At 38.3% G+C, this 17,422-nt stretch overlaps 1 protein-coding gene across 1 annotated transcript in view; it reads left to right on the top strand.

The window, feature by feature from the left end:
- Window positions 1–15,571, top strand: part of LOC131076863 (uncharacterized) — a 112,165-nt gene extending 96,594 nt beyond the window's left edge. The window contains exon 7 of the mRNA XM_058014198.2: window positions 15,075–15,571. Coding sequence (XP_057870181.2) covers window positions 15,075–15,248 — 174 coding nt within the window. The 3' untranslated portion in view covers window positions 15,249–15,571. The remainder of the gene's footprint in view (window positions 1–15,074) is intronic.
- The last annotated feature ends 1,851 nt before the right edge of the window (window positions 15,572–17,422 follow it).

Genomic DNA, 17,422 nt, shown 5'->3' with positions numbered 1-17,422 from the left:
CGTCTAGACTAGGGTTAGGCCTTTGGAGTTTTCTTTTGATATTTTCAAGCCGAAGTCCAGTCAAATTTTTGAAGATTATTAAGCCTCCTCTCGAAGATTGCAATTTTGAAATAGGCTGAGTCTGTCAGGAAGTCAGGTATGTCTGTCTAGGTCCAGTCAGAATTTTGAAGGCAAGTCCAAATTTTACCTAAGTGTTAATGATGGAGTTGTGCAATTTTGTTCAAGTGAATTTTGACCCAATTTTGGAAGGTTTGATAACTGACCCCTGGCCTTGGAGATAACCTAATTGTGCCTTGTAAAGTGACTGAAAACCTAAATTTTGGATACTTTGGTCTATAGAGGCTAAAGCGCTCCTGCCCCTCTCCCAGGGACCAGGGCGAAATTGATATTTTGTGCATCTTGGTTATTGACTTGTTTTAATTTGCTTTTTGCAGGGTCGCCAGGAGAGGCAATCGAGCGTGAATTGAAGATTTTGAAGATTTTGAAGACTCAAAATGACAAATTTTTAAAGTTTAAGGCCAAATCGCTCCTGTCCCTTGCTGAAGGACCAGGGCGAAATGGCTAATATAGATCATTTTGGGCCTCATTCGATCGAACTAAAACATCAAGGACGCGACGAAGGATGAAATGAGCATAAAGGAGTATCCAGACTTGGTCGTTGGCAAATGAAAGATAGGAGATTTGACCTTGAGGACAAGTTCGCTCCTGTCCCTCACTGAAGGACCGGAGCTTGATCTTCAAAATTACACTGTCCTTGCAGGATCAAGACGATTTTATGATTTAAAGAGACCAAGGAAAGCATGATTTATCCATTGAATATAATTTGGAAGACTAACAAATGATGGATAAGCTTAGGTTTACAAAATCGCTCCTGTCCCTCATTGAAGGACCAGAGCTTGAATTCCAAGTTCGCCTTATCCTTGCAAGATTTGAATGATTTCGCGATTTGAGAAGAACAAGGAAAGTGTGTTTTATCCGTTGAATATAACTTGAATGGACCACGATGGAGAAAATCAACCCAAAATTGCCTAGGCGCTCCTGTCCCTCTCTCAGGGACCAGAGCGATTTTCAAAGAAAGCTCCTGTCCCTCACCCAGGGACCAGAGCGATTTTCTCAAAAGGCGAGTTTGTGGCAAAGGAAAGGCGAGTTTCAAGTTTGACATGAAGGAAGGAAGGCGTGATCACCCCGTTGAAGATAATTTTGAAAGTTGGCGAAATACAAGTGAGCTTATAAATGCAAAATCGCTCCTGTCCCTCTCCAAGGGACCAGGGCGAAATATGGGTTATCCAGCCTCCCCCTCCGAATTTAAACAAGTCCAAGTCAAGACACAAGGTCAAGATGATATTTGGAATGCCTCTAAGAAGAACGAAGTTGCAAAAGACCACAAAACTTGCTCAAATTGGCTAAGGCGCTCCTGTCCCTCTCCCAGGGACCAGAGCGAAATCTTCAAGTGTGCCTAATTTTAGAGTGCCAATATCGTTTGCAAGACTCAAGAAGGAATAAGGAGCAATGTTTTACGCCTTGAAGACAATTTGATGTTGATATGATTAAGGATTTGTGCCATAAATGCAAAATCGCTCCTGTCCTTCATTGGAGGACCAGGGCGATTTCTATAGAATCAGTCATTTCCTTCCAAAACTACGTCAAGGCGAAGTCTTGCAAGGTCCAAAATGTCTTTAGGAAGACGATGAACAAGGAGTTAACGTCAAAAGTCGACAATTTTAAGCTCAAAAGCAAAAATCGCTCCTGTCCTTCACTAAAGGACCAGGGCGAATATCCTTGGAAGAGCTCATTTGGTATTGAAGAAACGAGTTTGGCACGCATAAAGCAAACAAGGAAGATCATCGATTGCCTTGCAAAATGAATTGGCGATTGAAGAAGACGAGAACCAAGGCTAAATGTGAAAATCGCTCCTGTCCCTCTCCCAGGGACCAGGGCGAAAATGTTCCAAGGTTCGCCCCTTCCAAAGATCACATGAATCAAACTCAAGATTCCAAGCGGAAATGCCATTTCGAACATCAAGGATGAAGTTTCAAACGTAAAATGATGAAAGATGGAAGACTAAAATGAAGGGTCGCTCCTGTCCCTCTCCCAGGGACCAGAGCGATATTAAGGGACGTCCCTTATTCCTCCCATGTTTAGGCGCCAACATTTTTTGGATTGCATCAAATGCTAAATTCGATAAAACTTTGGAATATTTTTAATTAAAATGGGCATTTAAAGAGTTCACATAATTCATTTAATAATTAATTTAGCCTTTTTAAAAATCGAAATTTTAATTGCAAAGGCATTTAAATTAATTATTATTAAATTAAATGAAGGGAGTGCGCTTGGGGATACTATTTTAATGTTTTTACAAAAGTCGGCCTCTCCTTTTATTTAAATTTTGGTTTATTATTGGCCCTATTTTCCAAGTCGGCCTAGGGGCAATTATCAAGATGAGCGCCTATATAGAGGGGTGTGTTGAGCATGTTAATCCATCATTCAATCATTTGCCCAAGTGCGAAATCTCATCCAAAGAGAAGTGCGAATTTTGATCCAAGGAGAGGGGCGAAATTTCAATCCAAGAAGGAGTGCGAGTTGAAGGCTAGAGTTGGAGCGAATTTTCCTTAAAGCGTTGAAGACCCCAAAGGGTGACGAAGTTGAGAAGGAGGCGCACTTGCTAGAAGACTTTGATCTTCATTTTGCCTAGCGAATTTCCTAATTTTGCATCTTTTTTAGAGCTAGTTCTCAAGAGAGGTATGGCAAGATCTCCCTTGTCCAAATTTTGAATTTTGAATCGTCCTAGCCTCAATCTTGAATTTTGAATTTTGAATCTTGAATTCCAAATTGCATCGTTATATTTAGGAAATGATAATTCAAAGATTTATCATGAAGTTTCCTAAATTCAAACTTTAATCTAGTCTATATTTCTACATTGCAAAATCTATTACTCATTATGAAATGTTGTGTAGGTGTCGAGATGGTGACCCCAAAGGCAGGAGCATCCACCAGTCGTCCAACCCTCATGAAGGAAGATCAAAAGAACGAAGAATTGGAGACCAAGACCGTGTCGAAGGGGAGCAACATTGGAGATACCAACTTGGGAAACTTCAGTGTGAAGAAGTTTTGAGAGGTCCCTTACATTGGCAAGCCATCACCTGTCACAAAGAGAATAATTGAAAGTGGCATTATCAAGGCGGCCGACTTCCCTCCAGCAATCCAGTGCCATGAACTGATGATCAAGTGTGCTCACCATTATGACCCACAGTCCAGATTGATCGTGTCCAAGGAAGGAAACACTTTGGCTTACCTTTCGGAGGAGGCTATAAGTGAGGCTCTCCATCTTCCGGAGCACAGAGTTATGATTTACAAAAGCTTAGAAGGAGCCAGGTCCATGTACGAAGATGATCCAGACACTTGCTTGAGCATCATCAACAAGAATTGGTTACTCAAGAGTCGTCCTCGCCTGAGCAAGATTCCAAACACACCACATAGGATCGACTTCCAGGAGGAGTACAGAGATTTGATAACTTTGCTCAACCGAGTCACAGGAGCTCCTCAAGCCTTCTATTTTGAGAAGTGGATCTTCTACTTCATCCAAGTGATAGTTCAAGGAAAAGGAACAATTCATTGGGCTAGAATGATTAGCCATTGCTTGGATGTGCAGTTAAGAAGATTGAAGGCTACCAAGTCCTTCCACATGAGTTCATACATCATATATGCCTTGATCAGGAGTTTTGAATATGCAGGACTACCTCACAAAGGAGTGATCGAAAGAGGGCCCGAGGAAGTCAGAGTTTGTGATTCCTATGTTCATTTGCATCATCCACCAGGAAGTGACTACAAGTTAGTCAATGATACCTTCACAATGAACATCACCAGGACATTGCAAGGCGGGATTCACAATCGGCTATCTCAAGATGCACAAGAGCTTGTAAAGACGTATGGTGTTTGGTTCATCCAATTCCAGAAATTTACTTATATTAGAGTTCATGGATGTCCTTCAGCTCCCTACATGTTGCCGAGATATCCGACAGACAGAATAGTGTTACTTGAGGTAACTAGACAGTTGGCAGCTTATGCGAAGGCATTCAGACACAGGCATGGAATTGGAATTCCTGTGCCTATCATACTAGGAAATTCAATTGAGGTATATCCTAATGCTCTAGCCATGGATGATGCAGAGAAGGAGTTGGCCTTATATTCATTTTCATTCTTTTCCTTGAGAGAGAGTTTTGATCCTTATGGGTATATAGAGGAAACCGTTGGTAGAAAGTACAAGCATGAGTTTCAGATAGAAGACTTTTGGATGAATCTCTCAGATGATTTTGAAGTAAAAAGAAAGATGCATTCCAGATTGCCTTTAGACTTCATCAGGAAATGCAAAATTTACAGAGTGGCCGACCAAGCTCAGGACAGTGGCAGACATCTCCAATCATCTTATGACCGAGAAAGCAAAGTAATAAGGGTAGATTGGAATGAACCTGAGATTTTGGATCTAGATGCTTTGATGGCTCCAGTTTTGTCTTGTACTCGTAGATGGGTTGATGTGCAACATCAAAAGTTGAGAGAGAAGAACATATCTATGACTTTCACTTTGGAGGAAAGGCCAGGGGAAGGAGGAACCAGTGTAAGTGAAGGTAATCCTCATCCCAGAAACACAAGTGAAGGTAACCTCCGAAGCACAAGTGAAGGCAATCCCCATCCTAGAGGCTCAAAGAGGAAGGAGAGATCTGAGAAAAGAGAATCCTCCAAGAAGAAGCAAGAAGCCAATCGAGATCGTTCATCTGGTACATCTTCTCGACAAGAGAAGAGGACACTTGAAATGGAGGAATCTATGGAATCAATGGTACAGAACGATAAACGTGAAGAAGGACAGGCACCTCAACGTTCATCAAGTCGATCTCTCCAAGTCAATGAGCTACATGAAGACAAGAATGATGATGAAGTGACATCTCCCCTCCGAGAAGAAGAAACATTGCCTAAAGAGATACAAGTTAGGGAGACGAGGTCAGCCATTCCAGATTGGTTGAAGGAGAGATTAACAAGGGTGATTGTGATTGAAGACGAAGATAATGTGATTGATTTAGAAAGCCTTGTTGGACATTCTCAGGAAGTGACAGAAAAGAGGAAAGCCACTAAGATGTCCAAGATGATCAGAGATGAGACAGGATCTAGGAAATTGCAGATAGCTACACCGGCAGTAGACAAGTATGAAGGTGAAATCCTTGCAGATGAATATGATGTAGAGACATTTGAGCTTGTTCCACTCACAGCCGAACAGACACTGGATGAGGCAACCGATTCGTTTGAAGCACTAAAAGACAAGCTTAGGGAAGAAATGGAGAAAAATAGAAAGCTTGAGAGAGAGAGAGGTGCATGGAGAGGCTACTTTAGCCATCTCAATCAGCCTTTGGGGCGTCAGGATCCAGCAGTATCTCCTGTGCAGGCACTTCCCATTGAATCAGTTGGTGAGGCAGAGAGGGTCAAGAGTTTGGTCTAGCTTATGAGCTCTTGGATTGACAAATCCCATACAGTTGCTATTGAATTTGCAACAAGAATGATGCAGACCATTCACCGAGCTATCCAGGTTCTTGAAATCATCCACAACCTAATGATAACTGTAGCTGCTTTCGCTCATACTAGGGATGTTATCATTCCTGCCCTGCAAATAATCAGACAAACATCAAGGAAGATCCTAGCACAAGAAAAGATAATGGATGGAGGACCTCATAGTTTACTCCAGTGGTCAACTTTACTCCAGATGAAGGAAGTTCTTTTCGAGGACATCAGTAACAAATGCAATCAAGTTGAAGAGGTTATCCATTCGATCCAGGACAAGGTGTTTGAAGTATTATGTACTATTCTTGGCAGGAGGATCGAAGTTGAGACAGATGTGGATTTGCAAGAATTAGAAGAAAGAGTCAAGGTCATCTTTTGCAAAGATGAGAATGTTATTACAGATGAGCAACGGGATCAGATGTTTGCTACCATACTCCTGATTGAGAAAATCAAAGAACTTGAACCTGGATGGGACACTGCTCTTCTCAAGGCTTTCGATCAGGTCATCCACTTGGAGGAACGAATGAGGAATCTTCCCGAGATTCCAATTGCTGAGATCGAAGGAATCGTGTCTAGATTCACTGCATATGCTAAGAAGGAGCATTGGAAAGGGAATAAGATTCTAGAAGAAAGGTTGTTATAGATGATGTGGCACCTTAATTGTCATTGGTCTATGTCTCCTAGATTTTTGTGCCAAATTAAATATTTGGCTATGCATTTAATATTGTTCAATAAAAAGGGGACTATTTGTAATAAACCCTAATTAGGGTTTAGGTGTCAAAATCTTGGCCATTGATCTTCTTTTTGATCTGAGTCGTTCATTGTAATTGAGGATGCTATATATACCCTCACTCCTTTTCATTTTGTCATTAGAAAATAGAGAGATTAGAGGATTTGCAGTTAGAGTTTAGAGTTTTTGGAGAAGCAAGTTATTTTGTAGCAAGATTGAGCTTTGAAGAAGGAATTTCAAGCAATTGTTGTTTATGATTGCTTTGAGATCAATAAAATATTGAAGTTATGGTGTTTTATTGCAATTCTTGTAGCTATCTTCATGGTTGTTTACTTTCTTGAATCATTCTCAGTCAAAGTAGTATTTAAGTTTGAAGGACTAAGTGTTGGGCTTGATCTTTGGTGAGATTCACATTCCAAACCACTAGCTTCTTACTGATTGTAAGGACGCCTTGTGTGGTCAACTGGAAATATTTGGATTGCATAAACCTTCATTCATTATTGAGTCATTGATATGTACCTTCATGGTAGTGCCTATGATTCTTGATGATTTGAAAATCATTATTCACCTTAGAAGATCGCATCAGTTTCAGTAAAGTTGTAATTCCTTGGCAATACTGAAGTTGGTAAAATCTTACCAAGTCTAGTCTACGTTGAGTCATTCTTAGGATTAGATTAGAATTTATCCCTTGTAAACCTTACCCTTTTGATCTTTTTTGGAACTTGTTAGTTTAGAGAAATCTTGTTCCTGCAATTCGGAAACGTAAGGCCCCTTGATGAAACAGCAATCACAACGGCCACTAGTGCTTATCCACACGTAGAGACCCTACATAAAAGAACATTGGAGTCACCCTGATTGATCCTTTTTTGCGACATCTTCAGCAATCAGAGACTTTATTCAAGAGAGGATAAGGTACCCTTGGGTATTTTATTCTGTGTATGATTGTGTACAAAATACACGTCAACAGGTCCCCATTCTAATGGGGCGATGTGTGAAATGGTCTCAACAAAGGGTCAGGAGCGAAAATCATGTTTTGACCTTGATTCTTGATTTTTCAAACTCTAATCTTCCTTGGGGGGCAAATATAGATCTTTCTTTATGCATCTCCACCTTGGTCTTGACTCTTGCTAAAGGAAAAAAATGAGTGTTTCAAGAATTTCGCTCTAGGCCCTTTGGAAGGGTCAGGAGCGAAATTCACATTCTTGGCTAGAATCTTCACCCCATCCACCTTTACTCACCTCCTAAAGTTAGAACATGTCAAGACACCCCCCAAACATGCCTAAGGAACTATGAAATTGGTCGTGACAAGTGATAAATTGAGGTGCACAAAGATTTTCGCTCTAGACCCTTTGGAAGGGTCAGGAGCGAAATTCCTAATCTTGGCCAAGATCCTGACTTCATTTTCACATTTCTTCATTCAAACAAGCGTTTTTGCCTTCATTCAAGCCTAGGAATGCATTAGTTCTAGGTTTTGGTCAAAGTAGAATGTCTTATGGACAATTTCGCTCTGGACCCTTTGGAAGGGTCAGGAGCAAAATTCACTCTGGACCCTTTGGAAGGGTCAGGAGCGAAATTTGACATTTTGAACTTTCCATCAGGATCATTTTATGGAATATAACATTTCACATTTCCTTATATCTTTCTTCTTTCTTATACTTTAAGTTATATTCCATATATACTTTCAAGATGTTTGAGAGTGGTTTCGGACCTCCAGGAGTTATATTGCAAAATCTAGTTTTTGGAGGATTCTTCAGTTTTCCAGACTTATTCAAATTTCAGGATCAGGACATTCCAGACTTAGCCAAATTTCAGGATCAGGACATTCCAGACTTAGCCAAATTTTAGGGCATTTGAAGATCAAGATGACATTCCAGACTTCATCACTCACCAACTTGACCTAGCTCGGACCTTCAAGAATGATACCCACTCACAAAGCAAGACACAATTAGCAACAAGAGAAAAACCAGGCCCTAAGGAAGACTCTAAAAGAAACCCTAATTCTGGGGCCCTGTGGACTCACCCTGGCTCAAGCAAAGCCTGTAATCCAACGATCCCCTCGACAGCACTCATCCTGCAAAGGCTAACAGACAAACCCTAAACACCTAGAAAGCAAACCCCAGAAAGCAAAAAAAAGTAGGGGTCCCCATTTGCAATGGGGCGATGTGTGAATACGTCACAACAGGTTCATAATGGTAGCGTTGTCAAACTATTATGAACCACTCTTGAGTATGGCAATATCATTGCATATTATTTAAGGATGGAACTCTATCATTATAGGTTCATGGAAGGAAAGGATGCTTAGCAGATGCAGTTGGACTACATATACTTAATGCCGAATTGTTGATGAACAAGTAACTCATGGATCAGAAGAAGACATAGAGCCTGCTTGTAGTATTCTCTCCTCAGACCTAGTCAACTGTTGATTCCCTTTAGCCTATTACTAGGTTCTCGTAGGCTAATTGGTGGTGGTTAGGGACCTCCGACATTCTTTGAGAGCTCGATTTCAGTTTTCTTGGCTTCCGACAACAGTGGTGTTCAGTTGGTGTTCTAGTTGGTGGCAATGCTCTTTGTAGCATTTTTGGCCTTATGGTTGTTTTCCATAGTTTTTGGAGGACCATTGCTATCTTTAGCAAATCCTCAATTTACCATTGGACATCATTCTTCACTATCAGTATCTTCTTGGCATGATTAGTTTCAGTTTTCAGCGCCTTAGTGGTGCTTTCCACAATATGATTGGGATTATTTTAATTATTACACTAAAGTATCGTTATATTATTTACTTTATTATTTTAATTTAATAAAGTGATGTTATGTTCACCAAGTTGGATGCCTAAGGAAATGGGAACTTGGACTCAAATTTTTTTTAAATTGTAAAAGGCATTTGGAGGGGAATGGATTATTTTTTAAATTTAAGTTGCTCTTTTTCCTCCAACTCTATATAAGAAGTATTTTGGCTCTCATTTAGATTATTTTGAGTTGCATACATAATGAGATGCTGTCGGAGTGAATGGAGACTTCTTCCAGGGTTTGATTAAGGATGAAAACCCTCGTCAAAGAATACTATTTTGATGGTGAGAGATCCATCCTATCTGGTTGAGTGATTTCACACAGGATTCACATTGGTTTTCATGAGTTAGGAAATTCAAACTTTTAAAAAACTGAGAGTGAGGGGTTTTGATTGCTCTTTTTGGGTTTGTGTTTCATTTTTTGAGAGTTTGTTTGTGAGTTCGATGCTTTCTTAGTTGGTTTTTTGTAACCCATACCATCTAGAGTTATCCACATGCCTTGGTTGAATACTGCAAAAAATGATTAAAAAGGAGGCTTAAGGGGGTTGAGTTTAGTGGTGAATGCTTTTGAAGGGGTTTCTACTATAGGCCGACCACATTGGAAGTGTTTATTGGCTGATTTCAGAATAGCACAAATTTCTATGCTAGCCATACCATAGATTGGGGGTTGTTTGAATGCTGGCGTGAGGTTCTTGGGCTGGAATGCTTAGTTTTTTGCATCCAAACCTCCTCATAAGGTAGCGTCCAGGCATTATGTCCCAATAATAATGATTATTGCAAGGGGTAAATCATAGATGCAAGACTTGCAGAGTACTCAGTGAGTTTTTAAAAACTTCCTAGTTTTTTTGCTTTGCGAGTTTCTTGGAGCATTTTGATGAGTTGGAAGTGTTTGGTTTTGTTTACCATAGCTGAAAGGAAAAAATGTTGAAGGGATGATGGATCTTGGAAGATTTATGGAGGCTGTCATACTCAGAAAATTGTTACAGCAGATTATAGACCTTTGTTTATATGTTGATTAAAGACCCGTAGTTGTTGTTCCTCAGTCCTTTGGTAGTGCTGGATGAAGCTGAATGCTCAGGGAGTTTATTGCTACAGTGGGGAGTCCTTAACATTGGTAAATGATGTCTTGGGGAGATTGACAAGCCTCCATCCTTTACTTTTTACTACAACAGTCCTACACGGGACTGATACCCTTTGTGTTTGCAAGGTTTTTTATGTGATTTTCATTGGAATATATATTTTGATGGATGTTGCTACTTTCCTTGAATGCATATCATCAACAGACTTGTAACATCAAAAACGAGATGTATTGAAAATCAAATCAGACTTGTAACAGCAGAAAATGAACTATATTGCAAATTATATCAGAATCTGTGATAGCAGGATTGCCTCTCTTTGTATGTTCACTTGCGTGGTTTATGATTGGGGTTTTCTTTGGTTAAATTTCCAAAAGAATTGGCCATGTTTATTATAGTGGTATTAAAGCTGGTATTTGTTGCCAGCCTATGCTTTAACCAATTGCATAAAGCTGAACATCATCTATGAGATACAGAAAAATTAGATACTTAACAGAGACCAAAAAGGAAACCAATATCAGTATGCTAATAACCCACATAATCCAAAATATTGATCCTCTTTCAGACACTCAGGAGGTACAAGGAGGTTTGGTTGATAGTAGTGACAGTACTACATGGTTGTCACATCATAGCCCCCCTAGAGACATGGCAGATAAGAACAAGGGAAGGGCTGGTTCAGTCAGTCCTAACACTAGAGCTGAAAGAAAATTTAATGCTATGTTAGAAATGATGTCCCAAATGCTTGCCAATTTCAACCAAAACATGTCACGGGTAGTTCAGAACAATTTACAGAGTAATACAACGCAGACTGGGGACAACAGTTGTAATATTGTATAAACTAGCAAAGTAATAACAGATGCACAGTTGCAGCAGTGTCATAGTTTGCTCTTAGGCCTCTACAACCTTCTTTCATATGCAGAGAGGAGGTACAGGTTGTTTAGGAGGTTCATCTTCCTTTTGTTGAGGAGGTGAGGCATGCTTATGCAGAGTAAGACACTCTTCCTGAGGAGATTAAGAACCACTCATCCCTGAATGATTATTTGAATTAGGGGAAGAAAAGGGGAGGTGGTAGAGTTGAGCAGAGAGGACCAGTAGTGCAGAGGGATCTTTAGCAAGCCTTGGGTAAGGTTACATTAGCTCACTTTGATGGAAGTGACAAATGCTCAACTAGAAAATGGATTCAAAAGTTAGATAACTACTTGGCACTTAGGCCCATGCTAGAGGATGAGGCAATCAAATTTGCCACTTTTAATTTGGACGGGATAGCTCTTGAGTGGTGATTTATGCAATGCAAATAGGGAAGAATTGAAATGGCTGTACAACATAGACATGCAATTGACCAGGTCGTACAATATACAAGTGATTTATTGGGCCATACAATGTAGTCAAGCTAGTGAGATGGTTGTGCAATAATGACAGGGGAGTAAGGCAACCATACAATATTACCAAGGAAGTGATGCGATCGTGCAACATAAACCAGTGGGTGAGGTTGTCTAATGCTGCCAAGGAAATGATATGGCTGTAAAATATAGTCACTTAGGAGCCGTGCAATGGAAACCTTTTCTTTCTGTACAAGGTGAGATTTAGCTAGCCGTACATGTTTTATAGGCCATACGATACAGTCGGGCCTTTTATTAGGTTGTACAATGTAGTTGGGCTATACAATGTAGTCAGGCCGTATGATATAGTCTGCCCTTTTGATGTGGTTGGATCTTTTATTATTTTCTCCATCAATTGCTAAATTTGAATTTTCAGTATAATATTTTCTCTTTTTCCATTTGAATTTCTCTTTATTTTCTAATTTTATTTTTCTTTTTCTAAAATTTTTTTGTAAGTTGATTTGACTTGACTAGTATCTATTCACTTCAAGTTTAATATTTTTCTTTTAGTATTGTGAGATTTAACATCAATAATTTTGCATTCTTCTGCAAAATCGGATGCCTCTATGGCAATTGCCAACTTTTCAAAACCATTTTTCATTGGTTGCTCTTCACTGGGAGTAATAGCTTCAAGAAAATTACATGCCGATGGAAATACCTCATAGTCCTCCATTTGCCAAAGAAAAAGGCTGCTGAGAGAATTTGTTTCATCTTCCAAGCATGATTGTAATTCTAGAATTTCTTCGTTGTTTGGCTCTATTGGACCTAGATCATACTTCTCTATCCATTCTTTGTTGGAGTCCAAATCTGACAAATTGGAGAATGTTTCTTTTTCAGTTAGGTTTTGGTTCTTTAAATCAATTACATACTTCTGACCCTTGTTTTCAATGGAGATTGTATTCTTTTTCCAATTGTGATTGACTTTGGCTGCTACCAACAAACCCTGACCGAACAACTCGCCATACTTTTTCTTCCTTAATGAAATGACCACAAAGTTCAACAAAAATGCTTGGGTTCTGATAATTACCAATATTAGTAAGAATCAACAATGAAGAACACAATGTTTGCTGGCTTGATTATTTATTTAATATATTATGGGGGTTACAAGTCAGTTATAATCTTAAGTTATAACCAGAATGTGCACGAGAATGTTTCATCAACATGTTTATAGAGACAACATTATCATATTTATATAAAGTTATAAATTATACAACTACATTGCAGTTGTCTTCAATATATTTGGGAGTAATTATCAACTATGAACACATTCTTTATTTATGTCTTGTTGTTTCTCTTTCTACACACCATAGTTGTCATGAAATAACAATAACAATTATTTTTTCATTGTATTTTTACTCATATTTCAACATGTTTTAATTTGCCATATTCTTTCCATTCTAAACCCAAGTAATTGAATTTTACCTGCACTATCAGTTTGTTGTGTCAATGCCATGTAAATGGAATGTTACTATGGTTTAATTAGTTGGACTGCCTATAAGATGAATTAGTTATATGTATAGTGGGGTTTTTCATTGCACTGAGTATCTTAATACCCTAGCCATCACTTTGATGAATTTTTTCTACGTTTAGTGATTTCTTCTATATGACCTTTCATTAATGGAGATTGGTAATAATCACAAGGCAAGGAAACCTGTAAAGAACTCAACACCTTTAAGCAATGCAAATACTAGAGAGAAGGATTATGCAAAGTCAAACGCATCAACTAGGAGACTTGTGCCCCAAAATGTCATGCATATGGATGAGCAAAATTTCTAATGCATGTAATGCCTTGAAGACCTACATTAATTTCTTGGCATTATCATTGTGAGATATTCCATTCTAGTGAAAAACCCCTCAAATGTGTGTATGTGTGCGTACACTATAATTGTTTAACTAATAGTCTAATAGATTACCAACATAACTCTTCTTTCTTTTCAGTAGTATAATTGACCTCTTGGCCATAGGCATTCTTAAGAGAAGCTATCATTGCTCTTATCCAAGTGGCTCAGGATTTTCTGTTCACTCTTTGTTGTCAATCTCTTCTATTGGTTCTCCTTGAGCGTTAAGCTTGCCAAAATACTTGTCCTTTTCATATTCTTATACAACCCTGCACTAGTGCTTATGTGAACTTGCATCTTGTATAAGAATGCGATTCATTTCTTTATCTTAACAAATGGTTGCTCTGTTGGAGAGCTATTACTTGCAATTCCTTGCTAGCATAGACGCTTGATGCTTCCAATTGGGCCATGGTGTACCAAGGTGATGAAGTTTGCACAAAGTAGCGATTAAAGAGCACACAGTAGTTTGGTTAAGGTGAAGAAGAACATTGAAGATTGGATGTTGATGTTGTCAATGAGAGAGACTCATGAGGACTTGAGCAAGCTTGTAGAAGAACACAGAGAGAAGGATAGACAATGTGGCAGATTTATTGCTGAAATAAAACTCATGGAGTAGATTCACAAGAGAGTTTAAAGAGAATCCTGGGAAACTTTAATGAGTGTAGGGGATGGCTTCCTCTACGAAATGTAATAGCTGAGAGGGAATCATTTCAAGCATTGATTCCTTTTATGGATGGGTAGAGCTATTTGGGTAAATATCTATTATAATGTCATGCATATATTACCATATTATTTTGTAATTTACCTATGCTATCATAGAAGGCTATGAACCATTACTACACATTTATAATGCTCTGTGACTTTTGGTCAAATTCATTCTTGAGATATTGTATGGAATAATTTCAGATTTTTATATTTTGACCCTAGCTCTTTCCTACTGTAACTGCACGTACTTTTGAACCCTATTAACCGTATTTAGTCACTTTGTGGACAGTAATAGGATTTCCACTCAATATTTTTCTCCTTTGAGTAAAACAATAAGAGTTACTATGTTTTTCTATAGTAGTAGCTGTTTTGGTATTGTGTGAGTAGGTGGTGTCTTCTCTGTTTGTTCGATTCTTGGTATTTCTAGCTGCTACTTAGAGGCAGGCCCTTGGTTTGTAAGTTTCAGTCTGCAATTAATGAAATTTGTAGCCCTTTAGCTTGTAAGTTTTAGTTTGTAATTAATGAAATTTTCATAACTTTTCAAAAATAAATTTAAAAAAATGGTTTAGTAAGAATTATGCCAGCAGCTCTCCTTTACCCAAAATTGTAACGTGTATAAATTTATTATGTAAGGTCTTTATATCGTAATAAAACAATAACATCCAAAAATAATAAGAAATGCATGCTTTATCCAATAAACATTGCTACAACAAGATTAGTGTGAACTTATATCAAAAGGCAAAAGCTTTTTCTTTAAACATTTGTTTAGTCGATAGCTGATTAACTTAGAACTGCAGCTCATCAAATATCTGATCATATAAGTTTTGCAATCGTGTTTACATTTAACAGTATTTTCTTGCTCACGAGAGAATACTGCTGCAATAATTAAATTCTCTCATGAATAATGCTGCTTGTGATAATTTTTTAAGTTTTTATGTAATGACTTGTTCTTGAGTATTCATATTATTTATGCGGGCTAAATCTGAACACGAATTTTCTTTGCTTTAAATTTCTAGGTTTTTGTAATAGAAAAAGGAGGCAACATCGAATGCATTGCAACTGAGGAGGAAAAGCCATCATACAAAAGGCTTCAAGACATCTTGAAAGAAAGGAAAGGTGGTGTTGCAAATAAAGGATGGTTTGGGAGGCTCATGGATGAACTAAAGTTCAATCAGGATTCATTAAGATAGATAATAGTAGAATTTGAACAATTTTCATGATTGAAAATAATTTTGGCCATCAAAATAAATGTCCTATTATAACTGTAGAGATTATCATTGTACCAAAAAAGAGTTTCAAAAGCATCAGTCAGATTACATTCTAATTATTTGCTTTGAAATAAAATTGAAGAGGATTTCTCAAATTTTAAAAGGAAGTACTCCAAAGTGTCATAATGCTTCCATGTCTTTTCATATTTAGCTAGAGAAATATCTATTGTAGTCTTCCACATTTGATTGGTATATGAAGACAAGCTTTAGTTTTGCAAGTTAATCAAAACTTGATATTTTTGTCTTGTCTGCATTTGGTTGTGACTATAACTCTAAAATTTTTAATCAGTCCAATTAGCACAAGTTATTTTTGATCCTAAATGCAAAGATGAGAAACAAAAAGTAACTACTAAATATAGTTTTTAGTGAAATAATTTTTTTACCAGCCATAGGATAGTACTTTGGAAAACCGTGGAGCCAGCGTTTTTGAAAAACTTCCAGTATGCTACATTTGTCAAATCATGCAAGCCCTCATGGTCTAGGTAGATAACAGATGACAATTACCAACTAAACAATTACCATGTAAACTAAGATATTCCAAAAACTAAAATACTTTAACTTTCACGAAGTTTTAAGGATCTTTGAAGTGTTATTGTTGTAACCAATGACCTTTATTAGGTCCTTTTACACTAGCTTTGATTCTCCTTGTTAAAGAGAGTGGCATTGCCAAATGCATGGTACATGGGCATTGTCATTAGATATTGGTGCTGTTGCACTGTGCAACTATGAATGAGTTTCATCCACTTTGATAACTTAGGACCCATGGTCCTTAGTTATCAAGTTCAAAAAATTCAATTTATTTGGGAGGTCATAATTTTTTTGGTAGAATTTCTATAGGGATTGGAAACTCTAGATTGAATCTAGTTGGTCCAAGACATTGGACCAAGGCTTAACCTCCTGTGAATTCATTAAATCTCGCGGTTGCAACAAGCATTAATAGGTCAATCTTTTGGTGCAACGACAACTGTGTTTCTAACAATGGCCCCCTAAGATAGCATATTTCTATATTAATATCTTAAGGAAAAGGAAGGGGATCTTCATCTAGGATACACACCACATAACAAGGGAGAGATCCTCATCAGGGATACATATTCACAAAAAGGGGAGGGGCTCCTCAATGGGGATACACATCTCCAAATGATGAAGTGATCCTCATTAAGGATACATATTCCAATAAGGGGGAGGGGATCCTCACTAGGGATACACACCTCCAAAACAAGGAAGCTATCCTCAGCAAGGATACACACCTCCAAAACAAGGAAGAAATTCTCATAAGGGATATATCTTCCAACAAGGGGGAGAGGAGCCTCATTAGGGATAGACACCTCCAAAACAAGGAATAGATCCTCATCAGGGATACATCTTCTAATAAGGGGAAGGGGATCCTCATCAAGGATACACACCTCCAAAACAAGGAAGATATCCTCATCAAGGATACATCCTCCAATAAGGGGGAGGGGATCCTCAAAAGGGATACATACCTCCAAAACAAGGAAGAGATCCTCACTAGGGATACATATTCCAACAATGGGAGGGGATCCTTATTAGGTATACACACCTCCAAAAAAAGGAAGATATCCTCATCAAGGATACATCTTCCAATAAGGGGGAGGGTATTCACATTAGGGATACACACCTCTAAAATAAGAAAGAGATTCTCATTAGGGGTACATTTCTACTAAGGGGGAGCGGATCCTTAGCAAGGATACACACATCCAAAACAAGGCAGAGATCCTCATTAAGGATACATCTTCCAACAAGGGGGAGGGATCCTAATCAAGGATACACACATCCAAAACAAGGAAGAGATCCTCATAGGGATACATCTTCCAACAAGGGGAGGGGATCCTCAACAGAGATAGAGCTCTCTAAAACAAGGAGGAGATCCTCACTAGGGATACATCTTTCAAAGGGGGAGGAGGTCCCCATCAAGTATACATACCTCTTGAACAAGGAAGTGATCCTTAAAGAAGGATATACATCCTTTAAATACAAATTATAATTGCTCCCCAGTTATAGGCAAGAATACCATACCGTAGACTATTATGTTTCCACCTAAGATAAAGTATAATTGTACATAATATTTTACCATCATA

Source organism: Cryptomeria japonica, chromosome 10 (assembly GCF_030272615.1).
Source record: "Cryptomeria japonica chromosome 10, Sugi_1.0, whole genome shotgun sequence".
NCBI lineage: Eukaryota > Viridiplantae > Streptophyta > Pinopsida > Cupressales > Cupressaceae > Cryptomeria > Cryptomeria japonica.
Note: the sequence above shows the minus strand (reverse complement) of the source record. Positions and strands in the feature narration are given on the sequence as shown.